Source organism: Myodes glareolus, chromosome 18, assembly GCF_982192425.1.
Source record: "Myodes glareolus chromosome 18, mMyoGla1.1, whole genome shotgun sequence".
NCBI classification, from domain to species: Eukaryota; Metazoa; Chordata; class Mammalia; order Rodentia; family Cricetidae; genus Myodes; species Myodes glareolus.
Window position 1 is genome coordinate 61,924,018 of NC_142043.1, and position 19,198 is coordinate 61,943,215.

The 19,198-nt window shown below is 52.8% G+C and overlaps 1 protein-coding gene across 2 annotated transcripts; it reads left to right on the forward strand.

Annotated features, from left to right (window-relative positions):
* The first annotated feature begins 573 nt into the window (after positions 1-573).
* Positions 574-9,423, forward strand: Pofut2 (protein O-fucosyltransferase 2). 2 transcript variants are annotated; one of them, XM_087898277.1, is made up of 9 exons: positions 574-732; positions 1,244-1,494; positions 3,155-3,299; positions 4,010-4,120; positions 4,730-4,796; positions 5,650-5,775; positions 6,641-6,821; positions 6,922-7,045; positions 8,422-9,423. In XM_087898277.1, the coding sequence occupies exons 1-9, from the start codon at positions 602-604 to the stop codon at positions 8,573-8,575; spliced, it is 1,290 nt and encodes a 429-aa protein (XP_087754403.1). In that variant the 5' UTR covers positions 574-601; the 3' UTR covers positions 8,576-9,423. The 2 variants fall into 2 exon arrangements, with proteins under 2 accessions (XP_087754403.1, XP_087754405.1); XM_087898279.1 differs by lacking the exon at positions 8,422-9,423 and adding an exon at positions 8,289-8,346.
* The last annotated feature ends 9,775 nt before the right edge of the window (positions 9,424-19,198 follow it).

Here is a 19,198-nt window from a genome sequence, read left to right on the forward strand (position 1 = left end):
TCTACGGACGAACAGGCATTTCCAGCAAAGTTCAGAGCTGTCCCCTCACTACGTCCGTCACGTCCTCCGACCCCAAAGCTGCTCCGCGGAACGGAGCGTGCTCTCGGGTCTGGAGTCCGGCCCCTCTCCTGGAGGCCAGTTACTCGGTCCTCCTTGCCTCGAAGGGTCGCTCACCTAGGCCTGCCGAACCAGTGCCTACGGCCAGCTCCGCCCACACCCGGTATAACGGGACCGTACAATACCCGGGGACCGGAATGGAATGCCTGGCATCGTGCAGTTCAGTAGGTACCGGGTGAGACCCAAGCGAGCCCCCCCTGCTCTCGGGCCATCCTGTGCACCGAGCTATACTGACCCTGCCACTCCGCCGGGCCCGGCCGCAGCACTAAGGCTCTGCGAGCGCGGGAAGACCGCAGCCAACGGGAAGCCCCGCCCCAGGCCACACCCTCCCCCGGACGACGTGAGGCGCGTGCGCGTAGTGGGCCTTGCCGCGTTGCCGTAGCTACTAGAGACGCGCTCCGGAGGGCAGAACCGCGCGCTTCCGGAGTGAGGGTGTGGGGGTGGGAGGGAGCACGGTAGCCGGAAGTGCGTGGCCGCCGGGGCCATGGCGGCGCTCAGCGTCGTCTGCCTGCTGCTGGCCGTGGCATTCTGGCGGCCGGTCTCGGCTTCAGGAGAGGAGTTCTGGCCTGGCCAGTCGGCGGCGGACATCCTGTCGGGGGCGGCGTCCCGCAGACGGTAAGTGTGACCACGCCATGCCAGGCGGAGCATCTGGGACGGGGTCAGCAGTGGAGCGGAGGGCAGAGAGGCCGGGGCTGCGCTCGCGGACTGGACGGGTGAAGCTTGTATGGCGAAGGTCATCCTGGCCTTGGTAAGGATCATAGCTGGTCCCGAGAGATCTCTACCAGAAGGTCCAGGAGCGAAGGTGGAGCCCGGCTCTGGCCACGCTGGCTGTCCCAGTGTCGGCTCAGGCGTCCTGTCCCGAGGCCCCATCTTGAGCCCCATCGGTAGGACAGAAGTTACTGTGTGCTTCCTCCGCGGCTGGTATTCCCCAGACTGGAGAGCAAACCAGAGGTCCGGTGCAGGCAAAACCAGTGACGGTGTAAGTGAAGCCTGCCCGGGTTGATTTGGTTAGAGCCTAAAGTTTTAGAATCTACATCGCTATTTGATTTTCTCAAGTATCATTGTGTACTGTGGAGTTTTTCCATCAGCCTCCCAACTCAAGGCCTGTGTCTTGCTCCCTTCTCAGGTACCTTCTGTATGATGTCAACCCCCCAGAAGGCTTCAATCTCCGCAGGGATGTCTATATCCGAGTTGCATCGCTGCTGAAGACACTGCTGAAGACCGAGGAGTGGGTGCTTGTCCTGCCCCCGTGGGGCCGTCTGTATCACTGGCAAAGCCCCGACATCCATCAGGTCCGGATTCCCTGGTCGGAGTTTTTCGATCTTCCGAGTCTCAATAAAAACATCCCCGTCATTGAGTATGAACAGTTCATTGCAGGTGAGGCAGGCATCAGACTGGGGGGCTTTTCCCATGCGGATGTCAGGCGTCCTGGCTCAGTCTGGCCCGCACTTCCCACTTAGCCAGGCTGTACTTCCTCAGTGGTTTCTCTAGGGAAGCAGGGTGCGGCCATGGCAGGTGTGGTCAGAATGCTGATGAGGAAGCAGCAGGAAGGCCATCTTAACCGAGCATGCCCACCTGTGTGCTCTGACCTCACCGGTCACCCCATGGTGGGGAGGGGTCTGTGAAGAGGCCTCTCGCTTGACTTCACCCGGCTTCCACCTTTTGAGAGGTGTCCAATTTTCCTGGGTAGAGAGGTGTTTAGAGTTGACAGTGGCTTTGGTTGGAAGACACATCCTTTCTTCTGCTGCACTGGAGGCTCCAGGAAGGAAGGGGTTCATTTAGAGCCTGGCTGGTACCAGTGGTGTACATCAAATCCTTACTCCCCCGTGACCTCTGCCCCCTGCTCAGAACTGCTGCCTCAGGAGGATCTCTTTCTAGGACGCGGTTCTCTCTCCACATCTCATCACTCTCAAACATGTTCTGATGATAGTCCTGGGAACACAGGAACACAAGCCGTATTTTTTTCTTACTTTTTCTTGCAGGCTGAAGATGCAGAGTCAGTAAATGCATGCATAGAATATGTCTTTTCCTAGCCCAGCTTCCAAACTTGCTTGTGGGTCCAGGAAAACAAGAGCTGGACTTGGGTTTTTAGGGTGTCCGACTCAGCTAAGATAGCCTGACGTTTGCCTCAGTCTCAGGGGCCTAGAGAAACTGCCCGTACCTCTCTGTGGGGGAAAGGCCAGTGGATTGCTCACTGTGGGAAATGTATAGTCAGGGCCCTTTCCGTTTTGTATGGTACCTGGAGGTCATGGGCTGATTCTCCTTGCTGCCACTAAACCTCCCTCCCTCCGGCTTGAGTAGGTCTGGAAGCCCACAGGGAAGACAGTGCCTGTGCCACGGGCGTGGGACTGCCAGGACAAAGCTGTGCTGGGACCAGCCCAGCATTTGTTGCATGATCAGTGTTGGGGAGCCGCTTTAGCTTGGGCCTCGGGTCCATCCCATAGGCAGGCCTCATGTAGGGTGAATGCGAAGACCTAGAAACTGCCTTTTTGTGACTTGCCATAACTGGGTTTCCAGACAAACTCTCATTGGTACTTTGGATCTGGCACATGGTAAAATGACGGTGGTAATGGGGTATGGGGAGCTCAAACCTTGCTGGGATTCTGCTCACTGGGGGCTAATGATGAAGCAGATGTGATGATGCTGGGGGCCTTGAGGGGTGGGAACAAGCTTTGGAGGGGGTCATACCGGTCAGGTCAGCATATGCTGGGTGCCCAGTGCACAGCAACAACGGGGGGGGGGGGGGTGGAGGCGGTGAAGGTAGGCCTGCTCCAGTGGGGACTGAGAGAGGCCAAGGAGACCTCAGTGACTTCCCTTTTGTCCTCCTGGCCCACTTGTCCCGCTGTCTGCTTTGGAAGCTTTCCCAAGCCTTCGAGGACTAAGGAGGCCTTACATAAATCACGAAAGTCATCCATACGGGGTGCAAACTACCCACGCAGCTGTGCTCCCTGTTGTGTGGCGCGTTCTCTGGGGTCTCTTGTGTGGCACATTCTGTGGGGTCCCTGTTGTGTGGCACGCTCTCTGGGGTCTCTTTCAGAGTCTGGTGGGCCCTTCATCGACCAGGTGTACGTCCTGCAAGGTTACGCTGAGGGCTGGAAGGAGGGCACCTGGGAGGAGAAGGTGGACGAGCGGCCCTGCATCGACCCTCTGCTCTACTCACAGGACAAGCATGAGTATTACAGGTAGCACTGTGGCTCCAGGCCCATAAGGTTCACAGAGACTGTCCCGAGGAGCCATCCCTGAGCCCTGGTACATCCTGGTGTACCTCACCTCATACTGTTAGTCCTTAGAGCGCCTCTCTGAGATACCCTCACTTTTTTTATTTTTTGAGGTACTGGGGTTGAAACTAGGGTCCTGTGCTGGCTTAGCAAGCCCTCAACCACTTGAGCTACGTCTCCCGGTTCTGTGTTCAAAGACAGGTGATGGTGTGTCCAGTGGAGGTCTTTGACTCTTCTGGAGCTCTTCCTGTCCTAGCCTCCAAAGTACTGAACATAGAGTCACGCACCATGCCCAGCTCCCCTCACCTTTTATGTCCACTTGAGCATGGTATGGGGATGGTGGTCTTAGCCCCAACGTTCTGCCTGTCACTTAGCACCCTCCGTGTGTGACTATGGGAGTCATCTTGGAAGAAGAGTTATTTGGAGAACATGGCTCTCTGGCTGAACCGTGATTCCTGTCACCTCCTTCTCCCCTGCCCATCTCCTGTCAGTGACTGGGAAATGTTGAGTTTTGTGGGTGTTCTCTTAGTTCTTACGAGAACCCTGTTGTCCATAGTGCTAGCCTGTGAGCCTCAGAGCGAGAGGGCAGTGTCCGTGGGACTGCAGTCCGGCCTGTGTGTGCACGCCCCTCGTCTGTTCCTGGGCTGACGGACGGGCTGGGCTCTGTTTTCCAGAGGCTGGTTTTGGGGCTATGAAGAAACACGGGGTCTCAATGTCTCCTGCCTGTCCGTCCAGGGCTCCGCTTCCATCGTGGCGCCCGTACTTTTAAAGAATACATCTGCGCGGTAAGTGCCTGGGCCTTTCACTATGACGGCTTTGTCCATCACCGCCCTGATGCCTCACCAGGCCCGTCCCTGCGCCTCAGCAGTCTGTGGGGTGCCCACTTCCACAGCAGGGGGACTAGGCTGGGGGTGGGGTGGAGCACGGGAGGAGACTGTGTCCTGGAAGGAGACTGTTAGAGAGACCCCAGCCCGGGGTTGTCTGCTGTGCTCTGGCACTGAAGGTTGAGAGCAGGGTCTGCACTATCCCAAACGCCTTGTCCAGTAAAGCCACTTTATCCTTACTCTGTTGTCCGCCTCCTGTGCCCCGAGTGGCCACTGTGGCTGCTGGAGGCAGGACACACTCGCAGCTTCCTTTTGCATTCATCTTTGGGATGTCATGAGGATAATAGGCTGACTGAAAGTGTGTATGGCTGTGAAGAGGTGATGGTGTGTCCAGTGGAGGTGCAGGGCTCAGGGGCCTGGCTAGATGCTCCCAGGTAGGGTCCCCAACAGACGTGCACTGTTGGGGCCCAAGGCTTTCCCATTTGGTGTTCTTGGAAAGTGCAGGTATAAACATTTAAACTCTCAGAATCATTGAAATCTTCATTTTTGTTCCCCCTTATTTAAATGCAGGTCTGTGATGTTGGACCGAGCTGAAAACCTGCTTCATGACCACTATGGAGGCAGAGAGTACTGGAATGTGAGTACCTCCCAGTGGCCTCTGCGTGTGTTCAGTTCTGAAAAACCTAACCATCAGCAGCAACTTTCAATTTTGCTGGCTGGAACCATGGGTTGTGCCCAATGGGCTTTCTCCACCCCACAGAGAGAGGTCTGCTTTCACTGCAGGGTACGGAGTGACTCAAGGTCAGGGCCAGCCTTGAGTGCTCTGTTGAGCAATGCTCTGTGCCATAACACAGTGGTTGCAGCCCTTGACTTGTCCTCTCCACACTGTGGGTGGCTACACTCGCGCCACTTCTCCTTTGGTTGGGAAAGGAGACATTGTGTGCAGCAAGTCCTAACACCACGAGCCATTTCCGCTTGGAGGGGAGTGGTACAGCCTGGGTATTTGGAGGACACTGGCTGACCTGAGCAGGTGTCAGGCCCGGAGCAGCCACCCTGCTCCTCTGAAGCATTGGTTTGCAGCAGAGACACAGTCATCCAGTTCGGTTCAGTTTTGGAAAAATGAAGCCTGAATCAGGCAAAGGGTAAAGCTCAGAGCTGGGTGGACCCGGAGCCGTTGCTGGCCTAGGGCAGATGGTGCAGGCCAGCCTTGCAGTCTGGGCAGGCCTGGCTCTGGGGTTGGCTGGGGGGAGGGCGCTCCCTAAAGTGGCCCCACTTGGGCCTGTCCCCATCTCTGTGGGTGACACCAGTGCTAAGGGATTAACCAGAGGCCCTGTAGGTGGCAGTGGTGCAGGCAGCAAGAAGAACAGCTGGGAGGGCTGAGGAGCCTTGCCAGTGGCCGCCTGTGGAAAGGAGGGGGCAAGGGGTAGATAGTGAAGCCGTGACTGCTCATTCATCCGAAGGCCTGGTGACACTCGGCCCTGTTCGTGCAGACCCGGCGCAGCATGGTGTTTGCAAAGCACTTGCGGGCCGTGGGGGACGAGTTCCGGAGCCAGCACCTCAACTCCACGGATGCCACTGACAAGATGACCCTGGAGGAAGACTGGACGCGGATGAAGGTAGCTGGGCCGCCCCTGGCTGAGAGGAACTAGGGATGGGCTCAGCTCTTAAGCTAGCATGTCTGTCCTGTGGCGATTTCGTTCCAGACAGTGGCACGCTGGGGGCCAAGCTCCTCTGAGTCCTTGAGTTAGGGACATGACTCATACAGACGTCTCTGTATTGAAGTGGGCATTTTTGTTAACATAAAATCGGATTTTTTTTTTTTTTTGGAAGTCTGCAGATTATGCCCAGCATGGTGGCACATGCCTATGACCCCAGTCTTCAGAGGTAGAAATAAGAAGGCTGTGGGATCTGGGCCAATCTGGCTCTATAGAGAAACTTTCAAAAATAAAAATAGTTTTTAAAAAAAAGGAAAAGAAGGAAGTGGGTTGGGGAGTCCTTAAGCAGAAGTAGGCACTGAAAGAGAAATCATCAGCATTTCTCGTGGCCTCTGCTCCAGAGCTCCTTCAGCCCTCGCTCGGGTCGTGTGTTGTCCTTGCCTTGCTGTATGTGTACTTCCCCCCAAAGCTGGGTTCCGGTGTCATCTTTCCCTTCGACTGGCATTGTTGGGACCTCCTCTGCATTACTGGATGTTAGGACCCCACTGTACCTGATGTGGGTGGTCTATGCTTGGATGGTCTTGCCTAGAAGAAAGTATTAAATAGCTTTTCTTTTTTCATTTTTTTCTAGTGGTTCATCTATGATTTTTATGTCACTCAGATAAAGTATTTGTGATGATTGATTCCTTCATGGTCTTCTTCATTTCCCCCAGGGGAATCTGTGTGAAGCCTGAGGGATACTTCCGAGGACGTGTTTGTCCCTCTGGTTCCCAGGTCACCCAGGGGAGCTCTCTGCATCTTTTCCCCACCTCCCTGTCTTCTGTAGGTCAAGCTGGGCTCGGCGCTTGGCGGCCCCTACCTCGGAGTCCACCTGAGGAGAAAGGACTTCATCTGGGGCCACAGGGAGGACGTGCCCAGCCTGGAGGGTGCCGTGAAGAAGATCCGCAGCCTCATGAAAGCTCACCAGCTGGACAAGGTGTTCGTGGCCACAGACGCCATCCGGAAGGGTAGGCAGTTCTCTTCCCCCGCCCGGGTTGGGTGCTGGGCAGGTGCAGGCATTCGCTGTGTCCCTCCTGGAGGGTCAGCAGCCTCTCCTTCGCCTCGCAGAGCAGGAAGAACTGAGGAAGCTGCTACCGGAAATGGTGAGGTTTGAGCCCACGTGGGAGGAGCTGGAGCTGTACAAGGATGGAGGTGTGGCCATCATCGATCAGTGGATCTGCGCTCATGCCAGGTGCCTGTCCACCCTGTTGTAGAGGGGGTTCTCGGCAGTACTCGGCAGCTGAGCAGGTGGCTGTGGCCGTCCGCCTTCTCCGGCCCTGTTTAGCCTCCTTGCTTTCTAAACAGTAGCACCCTGCCCAGTGTCTCCTTGGGCTGCTGGGAACAGTGAGTCTGGACCCTTCAGGTCTGTTGTGCGCACACTCTCCATGGTGTACACCCGGACCTCTTCTGCTCCTGTCTGCCCCAGGGATATACCCTGCCCAGGCCGCTTGGCCTCCTTGGTTTGTTTGTGCCACTGAAGCAACACAGGACTGCCTGAGACCAAAGGCCCCTGTAGAGATGCTCTGGGAACCCATGAGGGCTGCTGGCCTTGCAGCTCTCTTCTGTACGTCAGCGGTGGGAACTCGGGGTGGGCTCAGGTTAGGGTGTCCTAAGTAGAACAGGAAGCAAGGCAGAATGTGTGCCTTTCCTTGTGGCTCCGGATGCAGAGGTCTAGAAGGCTAGTGTGTGCCCACCTTGTCCCGCTGCTTTTCTCTCTCCACGAATGTTGTTTTCTGCTGTTCTGGCCTCTGTGGTTCCCCTGTTAGTGCTCTCCGAGGAGGCTCTGAGCTGGTGCATTTTTTGCTCTCTGCCTGGGGTTCTGCCCAGGATCCACCAGACACAAGCGGTGTCTCAGGAACTGAGTGCAGTTCCCAGGTCAGAGGGGACTTCACACAGCTGACTGTAGCTGCCTCTGTCATCAGCATGGCCCACCCCCACCCCGATACTTGTCTTCACAGGCGGTGCGTACCTAAGGTCCCTGAGTTCCAGGGCAGCCATGTAGGGCAGCACTCCAGAGCTTCTCTTGGATCAGTTGGTCACTAGGTGCCGTCAGAAGGCCAGGGTGCAGGGGTCAGAACTGGCTGCATCTCTCTGTCACCCCAGGAATCTGAAGGACCCTGGAAAAGGGGTTTCCTTAGCTAAGATAGCAGCTTAGTAGATAGTCCCTGCCACTGCCAGTGTGTCAAGATGGATGCAGAATCCTTGGAGAGAAGTCAGGTGGAGGTCTGGCATTTGTAGTGGAGAGAAGGGGTGTCTGCAAGGCAGAGTGGGTGCTGAAGCATGGGATGACCCATGCCAGGTGCCAGTGCTGAGGGTGTCAGCCTGTGTGTGTGTGTGTGTGTGTGTGTGTGTGTGTGTGTGTGTGCGCGCGCGCACATTTGTGTATGTGTAATGAATCCATTGCTGGTCCCAGGTGACCTCTCATTACTCTGCAGGTTTTTTATTGGCACCTCAGCCTGTGTGTGCATGTGTGTCTAATTCATTGCTCTGTGTGTGTGTGTGTGTGTGTGTGTATGTGTGTGTAATAAATCCATTGCTGGTCCCAGGTAACCTCTTATTACTCCATAGGTTTTTTATTGGCACCTCGGTTTCCACATTTTCTTTTCGGATTCATGAAGAGAGAGAGATCTTGGGGTTGGACCCCAAGACGACATACAACCGGTTTTGTGGAGACCAGGAGAAAGCGTGTGAGCAGCCCACACACTGGAAGATTGCATACTGAGGGCCACTTACCCACCACCTGCCAATCACTCGGTCACAAGGTTCCAGAGCCTGTGTTCCTTTGTGTTCATGGGCCAACATCTGCCACCTTCAGGACTCACAAACGTGTCTTCTATCAGGACTTGAGAACCATGTCCCCATCACAGATGTCACGTGTGCTAGTCCAGAAATGAGGAATATTTGCCAGCCCTGACAGGCCTTCCAGCCACTTTTCTGAGCAAGTTAAGGGTGGCCAGCTAGTGTGGATGCTGGCTTCTGAGATGTGGGTATAACTATGTCTATTGCGGTGGTCTCACACATGTCCCGTGTGAGCAGATGCCAAGTTTTCGCCTCACCCTCCACCTGTGTGCTGCCCCAGCTAATTTCCTCCTGAAGTGGACGGGCTCAGGTACTGTTTTCACCGGAAAGTGGAAACCTCAGGACAGCCCACGAGGTGCGAGAGACTCCCTTACCTCACATGGGTCCCCAGGCTCTTTGCACCCTGCTGAGAAGTAGAATTGAGGTGACAAATGACCTTCAAAATGCCCTGTCTGAGACACCACTGCTTTATGAAACCCTTTCCTAGGCTCCATGCTGCACCACAGGAGCGGAGTCAGCACAGCCTTGGCCAGGGCAGCCCAGGTCCTTGACCTGGTGCTCGTCCGTACACCTCCTTCCCCAGTGCTGTGCACTGAGCAGCCCCCACTCCGCTCCTGCCCAGGTCTCCATCCTGGTTTCCGTCCCAAGCACCGAGGTAGACCCTGAGCACAGACAAGGTCCTGTGGTTCACTCGGCTGACCAGTAGAATCATGTATTTATTGTTTTCCATTTGTACATCCAAGTGTATTAATAAACTACTTTTTCAAGAAAGCTGTGATCATAGAAATTTTTTAAGAAAGCCATAATAATAGAAATGGTGCCTTTTAGGTATTTTGCTTTCTTAGGTCAAGAGCTAAGCCATGTAGACTGCAACTGTGCCCTTTTGGGAGAATGAGGGCCCATGAGGAGGCGCGGTGTTCAGCACAGACCTTTGTCAGATCTGCAGAAGGCAAACTTGCCAGGTGTAGCAGGGCAGAGCAGTGTGTCCTGTAGCCTGGCATTTATTCCTGGCCCTGGAGACCAGCAAGACCTTATCACTGTCCACTGATTCTAGTTGGAGTGTCAGGTAGGACTGTTGGGGGAAGCATTCTCCAACTATAGACAATCTGGAGATCCCATCTTCTGGACTCCAAGGGGTAGCAGTATGGCCTTCGTGCCTTCTAAACAAGTGGCTAGTTCATCTGATGGCAGCAAGGAAGAATACCTAGCCAGGACATAGCCTCCTGCTCCACAGTGACAAGACCTTAGGGGCACAAGATGGGGCAATGGAGTGATGTGCTGGGCCAGGTCGTCTCAGGATGGTGGTACCATGTAGCAAGGATCTAAGTCAACATGCCATGTAGCTCCAATGGAGAGCAACTAAGAGGCTCCTGGCCTGCATGAAACACAGTTGTATCAGTTGGTTTAAGCAAAGAAATGATCTCTGAGCCAGAAGACACAGCAGTGCCTGGTGCTGTCGGCAGCAGCATCTCTGGGCAAAGCTGGGCAGCCTTGTAAGGGTACTGGTAGCTTGACTGGTTGCCGTGATAGACATTTTTTGCCACAGGAATACCAGTTAGCTTGCAGCTCGATTCCATACAAAGTTAGAGATCCAAGAGAACCCAGGGGCCGGAAGTCCACAGCTGGGAACGGATGCGGTCATTTGGGTTGGTTTTATAGGGGTTGGGGACACTGACAATTGCAACTCGGATGGATGTGCTAAGGTACATGCCCCAGCCCCTTCCGCCCCAGCCGTGACGGGACTTTTTAACAGTGGACAGTGGAGCCTGACTTCCAGGTCTCACTGCTGCAGATGGCGTGGCTGATGTCATCACCGCTGCATGGGCTGGACACAGAAATGTCCTGCTGGGCACTAGTCTGCAGGACCCTGTGTGTATTTTCAGTGAGCTGGCTGTGATAGGTTACAACTGGCCCATCACCCACTCTTCCCTGCTCTCAGATGTAGCAAGATGAACCCAACAGCCATACTGGCCTGAGCTGTTACCTCTAACAGTCAGGGTGGGAGATCTTTAGTGAACTCTGGTTTCTGGATCTATACTGTGTGAGAAGCCTTAGCCCTAAGATGTCTGTCATCTGTCGGAAGTTTCCAGGCATTGACCATACAGCCAGCACTTGATCTAGGCCCTGCCATCACGAAACCCACTGCCAGGAGAGAAGATAGGGATCCTAGAATATCATAGCCCACGTGCAGCAGGGAGACAAGTCTTCCTGCCCCAGATAAGCGGGACAATGCTGAGGATAGGTTGGACTGGGGAAACTGAGTTCTTATAAATCACAAGGTGGAGAGAAAGGCCAGTGGTCAGAAAGGACAGCAGGGCCATATGGTCTTTGGTGCCACCTGTAGTCACACCTGGGGCCTCCCAGAACAACAGGCCATTGCAGACAAATGGAGGAACCCACAATGCACCAGTTCCAGCAGTACCATCCAGGCAGGCATCACAGCACAGACCAGCCCACTCGGGGACTCTGTGCAGAGACCATGCCGACGACAAGTGGCCAGTCATCCTTGCTGAAACCACAGAGCAGTTTGTTCCGAGGCAGCAGCTAATTGGGACACCTACGGCTATAAATCAGACACACACACTGCCTGGAGCATCTGGGACTGAGGTACCACAGCCCCTGAGGAGCTGTGCTCATCCATTTTGGGAAGAGGTTTATTTAGCTCACAGCTTTGGAAATGTCATGGTGCCAGCTCCATGAGGCCCCACCTTGGCTGCTAGTAGCCATGCCAAAGTAAATAGGAGGATCATGTCACCACATAGACGCTGGGGAGCTGGGAGGAACCGAACTATGGCTCCCTGTACCCTCTCAAGGTGACAGAGGTGTCCCAGAACCACCCAACCGTTCAGTGAACAGCACTGAGACCAGAGGACCTCCCAGCTGGACCTAACTAAATATTCTACTTCCCATGGCACTGCCAACTGCACAGCAAAGGGCACTGCGAGTGACTGCATGCCCAGCCAGAGCAAGAGCGAAACTCAACACTGTCCTCAGATCCACACCAGACAGCAAGCTGAGCCCTCCACAGAACCACTGCCCTCATGGTCCCAGAAGCAGAGACTTCAAGACTGCGGGGGTTGTGTCTATCTTCCAGTTGGGTCATCCATCCCCAGTCAGGGGCTTATGTAGGTATCCTTGTTGGTAGTTTTTAAAGTAGGACTTGGGAGGGAAGGGACACCGAACCAAGACAGGCCCTCAAAACAGGAAACCAGCAGGGACTCCAGAGGGACAAACGCATGTGACAGATGACAGACAAGAGCCTCACATCTGGAGCTCCAAGATCATGAAATGCAGAACTGTCCCCTCCATGCATCTCCTCCCTGTCCCCACAGAGCCAACTCTATGTCCAGTCTCCTTCAAGAGGACCTGGTTGTGTTGGATTTGGCTTGCCCTGGTGACCTCAGTTAACCTTAGTCACCTCCGCAACAGCACCATGTCCAAACAGGACCATGTTCAGATGTACTGGGGGTGAGGCTTGAGTTCAGCAGTAGAGTTTGAGAAGCCACTGAGCCCTGGTCCCTCGCAATGCTTATACGTCACTCCGGACTCCAGAAGTCAGGGCTGAGCCCAGATAACCTACTCAGAGCCAGCTTGTCCTGGAGGACAGAGTAGCCAATCCACTGAACTTGGAGCCTGCATGGTAGGGAGAGACACTGGCGTAGTTCAATCAGATCATGTATGGCAAGTCCGTGACAGGACGTGTACCGAAGAGGAAGAAAGAGATGTTTCTGAGACCTGCTGCCCAGGGCTGGGCTGGACATCTAGGACCACTGCTCTCACTTTTCATCTACCCTCTGTGGGGTCCACTGATGGGGGGGGCGGAGTCTGTGGGGAAAGCTGAATTGGCATGATCCTGGCTGGACCGGAGCCGGCTTCTCTTCAGAAGTAAGCCAAGGCTGCCTGAATTCAATGACTCGATTGCAAGCTTCAGGGAGAAGGTGGGGGCGGGGGACACAACAAAATGGGCAGGAAAGACATTTGGGGACTGTACTGAATCACACCTTGGTCGGTTCCAGTGCCATCTGTCTCTGCTGTGCAGCCATTACTCCTTTGCTGCCACATCAGCTAACTAATGGAGGCTGCAATAAATGGTCTGAGACAAATTCAACCCTCGGCTCGAAGGAAAGGCCTTCTCAGGACAGAAGGGCTCACTTAGCCTGTAGGTGGTCATCCTCACGCTACACAGAGGGCAGGCCTGCAGAACGCACGGCACCATCAGCTCTCCCCACCTCAAAAGGAACATGAGCCTTGCAAGCCCTTGGGATCCGAGGGCAGCAGCACCTCCAATCTGTTATTTCTAGAACATGTACCTGCATGCTCTTTTTTAAGCTTTTATTATTTGAGAATTTTACATCGTATGCCCCATCACCTCCTAATCATGCCATGTCCACTCCCTTCCCCCGAGACCCACACCTCCAGAAAAAGCAAGTCCATTTTGTGTTGTCCATATATTAGCTGGAGCATGGTCAAATTCCTAGTGGCTAGCCCCACAAGGGAGGATGAGTCTCTCCTGCTTGCATCCACACCAGAAGCCATCATCTGAGGAAAGCCGTTTGGTGGACAGAGCTGGACGGGGCTAGTTTATCTGAGCCCATACCACATATTGCAGTGCTGTGGCCCAGTGAGGGGTAGAGCCAGCTCTCCTGTGAGGAATGGAGCTAGATCTCCCACACCCACGGACATTAACTTGGCTTCAGGGGGCAGTCCCGACCACAGGCATCTACGCGGGTTTTAGTGGTAACATGGGCCGCAGACATTGACAAGGCCCTTGGCTGTATCAGAACCACTGACCCAATCACGGCCCTCAGTGGCTGCATGGACTGTGAGCCTCAACATGGTCTCAGGTATACATGGCACATCAGCATGGCTCCCCAAGAAAGCAGAGTCTGAGGACACCACCCAGGTACTGGGCAGCAGCACAGACTGCATTATGTCCCCATGGCTCACAGGCTTCATCATGACCTGGGCAGCAGCATGTGAGCCACAGCCCTCTCTCTGACCGGTCACTGCCATCGCGTCCCCAGTTCAGCCTCTCTCCCTAGCACAACACACCACTCTGTGTTTCTATTTTTCCTACTTCTTTATCATGTGTTTTTTAATTTACATATATACATATACATATATACATATATACATATACATACATATATATATATATACATACATACATAATTTTCTGGGCACCAGATCTCATTATAGATGGGTGTGAGCCATCATGTGGTTGCTGGGAATTGAACTCAGGACCTCCAGAACAGCAGTCAGTTCTCCTAACCTCTGAGCCATCTCTCCAGCCCTTCCTCATGTATTTTTTTTGGCATAGTGGTATCTGCCTGCCCCGAGCTGCGGCTCCAGGGTGGCACTTTGGTGGCTTCCAGCAGCCTGGGGCCATGGGGACCTGCCTGCTCTTAAGAAAGGCAAGAAGGTTTGTAGAGAAAGCCAAGCCAAGGCAAGGCCATGGACCTTCGGAAAAAGACACACACATCCATTCTGTAGGAGTGGCGTGTCCAGGATGGGGTAGGAGGGGGATGTGCCACCCTCTCTGACTCTCCTTTGCCTCCAGGAATGACAAGGATGAACGGGCACACCCAGGTGACTTTAGTGCCTGAGTGGAGGGTAATGAGGCTGAGAGAGACACAGGTCTGGTGGAGGCACAGCCTGGGGCTGAGGAGTAGCTGATGCTTCTGTTATCAGATTCAGCGCTATGGAAGGTCCAGTCTAGGCTCATAGCAAGTCCCCAGGGGCAGGTGCTATACATAGCTATAGATGCAGACAGCTAAAAAGAAAGAGTCAGGCCACATGTCCTGTATCTTGGACACTGAGTAGGAACTTCAAAGGGTCTGAAGTTTCCGTGACTAAACTGTGGTGATGGGGATGCAAGCTGGGGCTCCCCACTGAGGACCTCCATGCCTGGGAACCCCCAGCAGGGTCATTTGGAAACCATTTTGGATACAGGCTTGTCTGAAAACCCTGGAACTCCCTATGTAGACCAAGCAAGTTGGCCTCAAACTCACAGAAATCAACCTTTCTCTGCCTCCTGAGTGCAGGGGTTAAAGATGTTTGTCACCATGCCTGGCTAGTTTATGAACTGTTGATGGTCTGAAAGTCTTGACTGCTTTTGAACTACCCACAACACAACCCTTTGCTTGAGGGTTGCTCTAGAGAGCATTAGTTTTTAGAAAAGCATAGTAAAAATTATGAAGATATACATGTACTGTACCCCCAGTGATCCTGTCCCTGGGACTTAAGCTTAAGAAATGGAATCTGGGGGGCTGGAGAGATGGTTCAGTGGTTTAGAATACTGGCTGTTCTTCCAGATGACCCAGGTTCAGTTCCCAGCACCCATGCAGTTCACAACGGTCTGTAACTCCAGTTCCAGGGGATCTGACACCTTTACATCAATGCACATAAAGTTAAATTATTTTAAAAAAAAGAAATGGAATGTGGCTTGTACACTAACTAAAAAATTATAGAGTATAGACGTTGCTCTTAATTACCCACCATAATTAGACCTTATTATTGAAGACACTACTCATCCTGGATGCAGGGCATAGAGAGATCAACCTCTACTGATTGGCTATGAGGTCTGCTCCGCAGGTCAGATATCATGCCTGGTTCTGTACCTAGTTAAAAGCCCATGACTAGAGAGATCATGTTCTGGAGGGAAACCTGTTATTGCTATGTTAATAACTGTTATTGCATGTTAACAGTCAAGCTGCCTTCTAAATATTTATGCTTATGCCCACAGATTTGTGTGGCTTTCAACTTGGTCAGAAAGGCTTCTAAAAAGAAGTAGCAGCTGATGCAGAGACTTCTATCTGGCCAGAGTGCCAAGCGTGAGTAACTGTGAATGCTCGCTCACCTGTATTAAATCAGCCCGGCAAAGGCTGAGAGAGCAGCAGAGGAGTGGGCAGAGCGGAAGTGCTGACGGATGGAGGGGCAAGTGAAATGACGACGTCCGGATATGGTGTGTGTGGCTGCTGCACACACCAACTCACAGCAAGCCATGCATGGCTACTTACACAAGACCTGCACAAGATCAAGCCAGTCAAAATGACAACACAAATGGGGGAGGGGCCGTTAGCAGTTGGTTGTAGAGGGACGGAGGGAGAGGAACTCTCCTTTGGGAATGTGGCTGCTGGGAGGTTTCCATACCCCAGCGGCTGGACTCACACCCATGGACATATAGACAGGACTAATTGGACTCAAAGTTATTAATAACAAAATGGGGGCATGGAGTTGGGAGGATGACATGGAGGGCACTAGGAGGAAGAGCTGGGAGGGAGGTAATGGTGGATGGATATGGTCAGAATCCATTGTATGAATATATGAAATTCTCAAGGAATAAATCAAATATTTAAAATCACAACTGGAAGGAAATCACCACGAAGAAAATTACAAAAGTGTTATATTTAAAAACTGACTGCAGGTGCAGTTAAGGAAAGGTGTTTTGGCAAATTACCCTACTTGTTTGCTTTTTTTTTCCAGAGAGACTCATTTTATATACTCCACGTTAGTCTTGAATTTGTGGTGATCCTCCTGCGCCAGCCTCCCAAGTACTGGAGTTCCAGGTGTACAACTTCACATCTTGTTCCATTACTGTGCTTCTAATAATAAGACAATAAACAGTATTGGGAAGCATAATACAAAGACTGAACGGGGTTATAAAACAGTAGTCCCTTATTTTTAAAATTTTAAAAATAGTGTGTGTGTGTGTGTGTGTGTGTGTGTGTGTGTGATGTAGAACCCATAGAGACTAGACAAAATCATCAGATCCCTGGAGATAGAATTACAGATTACAGGTGGTGTGTGTATGTGTGTGCGTGTGTGTGTGTGTGTGTGTGTGACAGAGAGACAGAGAGAGAGAGAGAGAGAGAGAGAGAGAGAGAGAGAGAGAGAGAGAGAGAACGCCCTGGAGATAGAATTACAGGTGGCTCATGATGTAGGAGCTGGGACGAGGGTCTTCTGCAAGAGCATCTCCAGTCCTATTGTCCTATTTTTAAGACTATTGCAGCCTTGTTGATAACTCAAACTAGTGTTTAAAGACTTGTCCCCCAAACGACCTTGGGGTCTGAGTGGAAATAAAAGTCTTTAATGGAGGAGAAGACCCTGAAAAAAGAGGACAATGCCTCAGGACTCAGAGTTGAAGCAAGGGGTATAACTGACAGTGGCAGAACAGGCTGGAATAAAGAGAACAGAAACACTCCATTGTTTCCAAAGGGTTCACAGTGTCTGCCTGGTCCCCTGTGTGGGACAGACCTGGCATGGGGCCACAGCCAACCAGCACTCTATTTCTCAGTACCCTGAAGCTTCAAAAGCCTTCACTCTCATCTCAGTGGGAGATAGCTTTGAGTTATCTGCTGTTTCCTTGTTGAACAATCTAAAATAAAACCCTTTGCTCAACCAAAACCTGGGGTCCAGACACTGGTTTCCATATGTGCCAGGCAGTGGCCTTCCTTGGCATCATCTTGAGGCTTATGGAAAGGTATTTGGCTTGAATGGGAATCATAGAACTATGATTCAATAAAAGGTAAGTAGAAAGATAGCAAACAATGTTAGCAGTTTGCTTGTAACCTCAGATGTGGAGACAGGAAGATCCAGAGTTCCAGGTTATCCTAGGCTACACAGCAACTTCAAGACCAGCTTGGCCATGAGAGGCCCTATCTCAATAGACCCCAAGCCAAAACAACAGCAGCAAGAGATCTGCAGAGGTCCAGCTGGGAGATGCAGATGCTCAAGCTTGCCTTTAGCATTTCTGGCTCATTTTAAGATACTTGCTGCCTTCTGATGAATGTACTGGGGTTGCCACTGACCAGGGTGTGCCAAGATGCAGTTAACTGAGCAAGCCCATCCCTGGACTGGCCCCCTTTCCAGAACATGCAGTCAGAGGACACTGACCCCACAGGGTCATTTACGAGATCACAATGCACAAATGTACACAGAGGTTTGACCCTCTGTCCACAAGAGAACAGAAGAGGGATCAGGACAGGTGAGGGGTGATGTCTCCTTGAAGCAGAGCAGAAAGGTGAATTGCTGCCGCAACACCATCCCTTAGAGCACCTCAGGGAAGAGGCAGCACATCTGCCGCAGGCTGGCTCGTCCACCCCATTACCCTCACTGGCCATTAGTGAGGGGAAGTGGGGCTCGGCTGCACATTCAGGTTTCGGTAAATAACGTGTCTGTTCTCAGCAACTTCCCGGCCGTGAACGGGTTTGCAGCCCCTGTAGTCATTAGCTTTTCACATGGGTTCTGAACTCTACTGCAGAGGGCCAGATGCTCAAGTTCACTCCTGCCTCCTGACCAGCCAGCCTCAACATGCCTGTTCCCAGAAGGGCAAAGACTCAAGGGTCGGCTGGGGATAAGTCAGTGGTTTGAGAAGCTTCAGGGTCTGCCTCCACCCTTATGGTCACATCAGGAGGTCACCTTGCCCCACAGGACAGAGCTTCCTGGTGCCAGGGAAGGGGACAAATGGATGCCACAGCCCAGTGTAACACTGGATGAGACAAGCCCTTTTAAGGGACTTCTAAGAGCCTCAGGCATTCTGAAAGAATACAATGTGCTAATCACAGCCTGCCCCCCACCCCCAAGCTCAGAGCTCCCACTCCTTACAGAATCAGTGACAGCCACTCACTAAGGAGGCCCTGCCTGCAGGACCTTGGAAGACCTACATGAATTTTCACAACAGGAAGGGAGGAATAGAAAGACACATGAGAGGTATTTGGGAACCTCTTGTGGAGGCTGAGGTATGTATGACCTGGGCATCGACCCATTTAGAGAAGAGTCTGAGGTTAAATGAAGGGTTGGTGACACTGGCTTGGGGACAGACCTGGGCCCGCTGCCCCTAGGATGCATTTACTATCCAACACAGACTGAAGCATGGGTCCTAAGGCCCCACCCAGGAACTCAGTCCTCCCCCTGGCACTAAAGATCTGCACCCCTGGATCAGATGGCTTGTCCTGGGATATCAGGGGCTGGGGCTAGGGGTAGAGATTGGTGTGGGCAGGAGTTACAGAGGATGTGGACAGAACAGTTCACACTCACCTAAACCTAACACCTTAACTGTCATCCAGGTATGTAGCAATGCTGATACCCCCACAGAGCAGCAGCGGCCACAGCACCCTCCCAGCACTGGCACCTTCTACCCACATCTGCATAGCTCCCTAGCTTGGCTGTGCTGTGGACCACCAGCCACTTGGCCTGGGAGGTCAGACACCTCTCCTGAATGTCCGGCCCAGAGTGCTGCTGAAGAGCCAGGGCTACAACTGGGACAGCTGAGTCCCCAAGAGGCAAACTTGACCAATGTGAGGTGCCCAGGCTCCCTCCTGTCTCCCTCTCTCCCAGACTCTTCAGAGAGACATTCCTCCTTGCAGCCTGTCCAGAGAGAATGGACAGAGGGTAGATGAAGACAGTCCTGCTAAAACTGCTATCATCTAAGGTCTCTTGAGAAGGGACAACAATGACTTCACACTACCGGGAAAACTGCTCTCAGTGTCATACAAAACAGCTTTGTGATGAGGCCCTATGAATGAGGAACACTTATATGAACTAT

Bases quoted from the DNA above. Each gene is read 5' to 3' on its own strand.
- Pofut2 (XM_087898277.1), top strand. From the start codon at position 602: ATGGCGGCGCTCAGCGTCGTCTGCCTGCTGCTGGCCGTGGCATTCTGG. The intron at 4,121-4,729 runs GTAAGTGCCTGG...ATTTAAATGCAG, and splicing joins TTAAAGAATACATCTGCGCG to GTCTGTGATGTTGGACCGAG. The intron at 4,797-5,649 runs GTGAGTACCTCC...CTGTTCGTGCAG, and splicing joins GAGGCAGAGAGTACTGGAAT to ACCCGGCGCAGCATGGTGTT.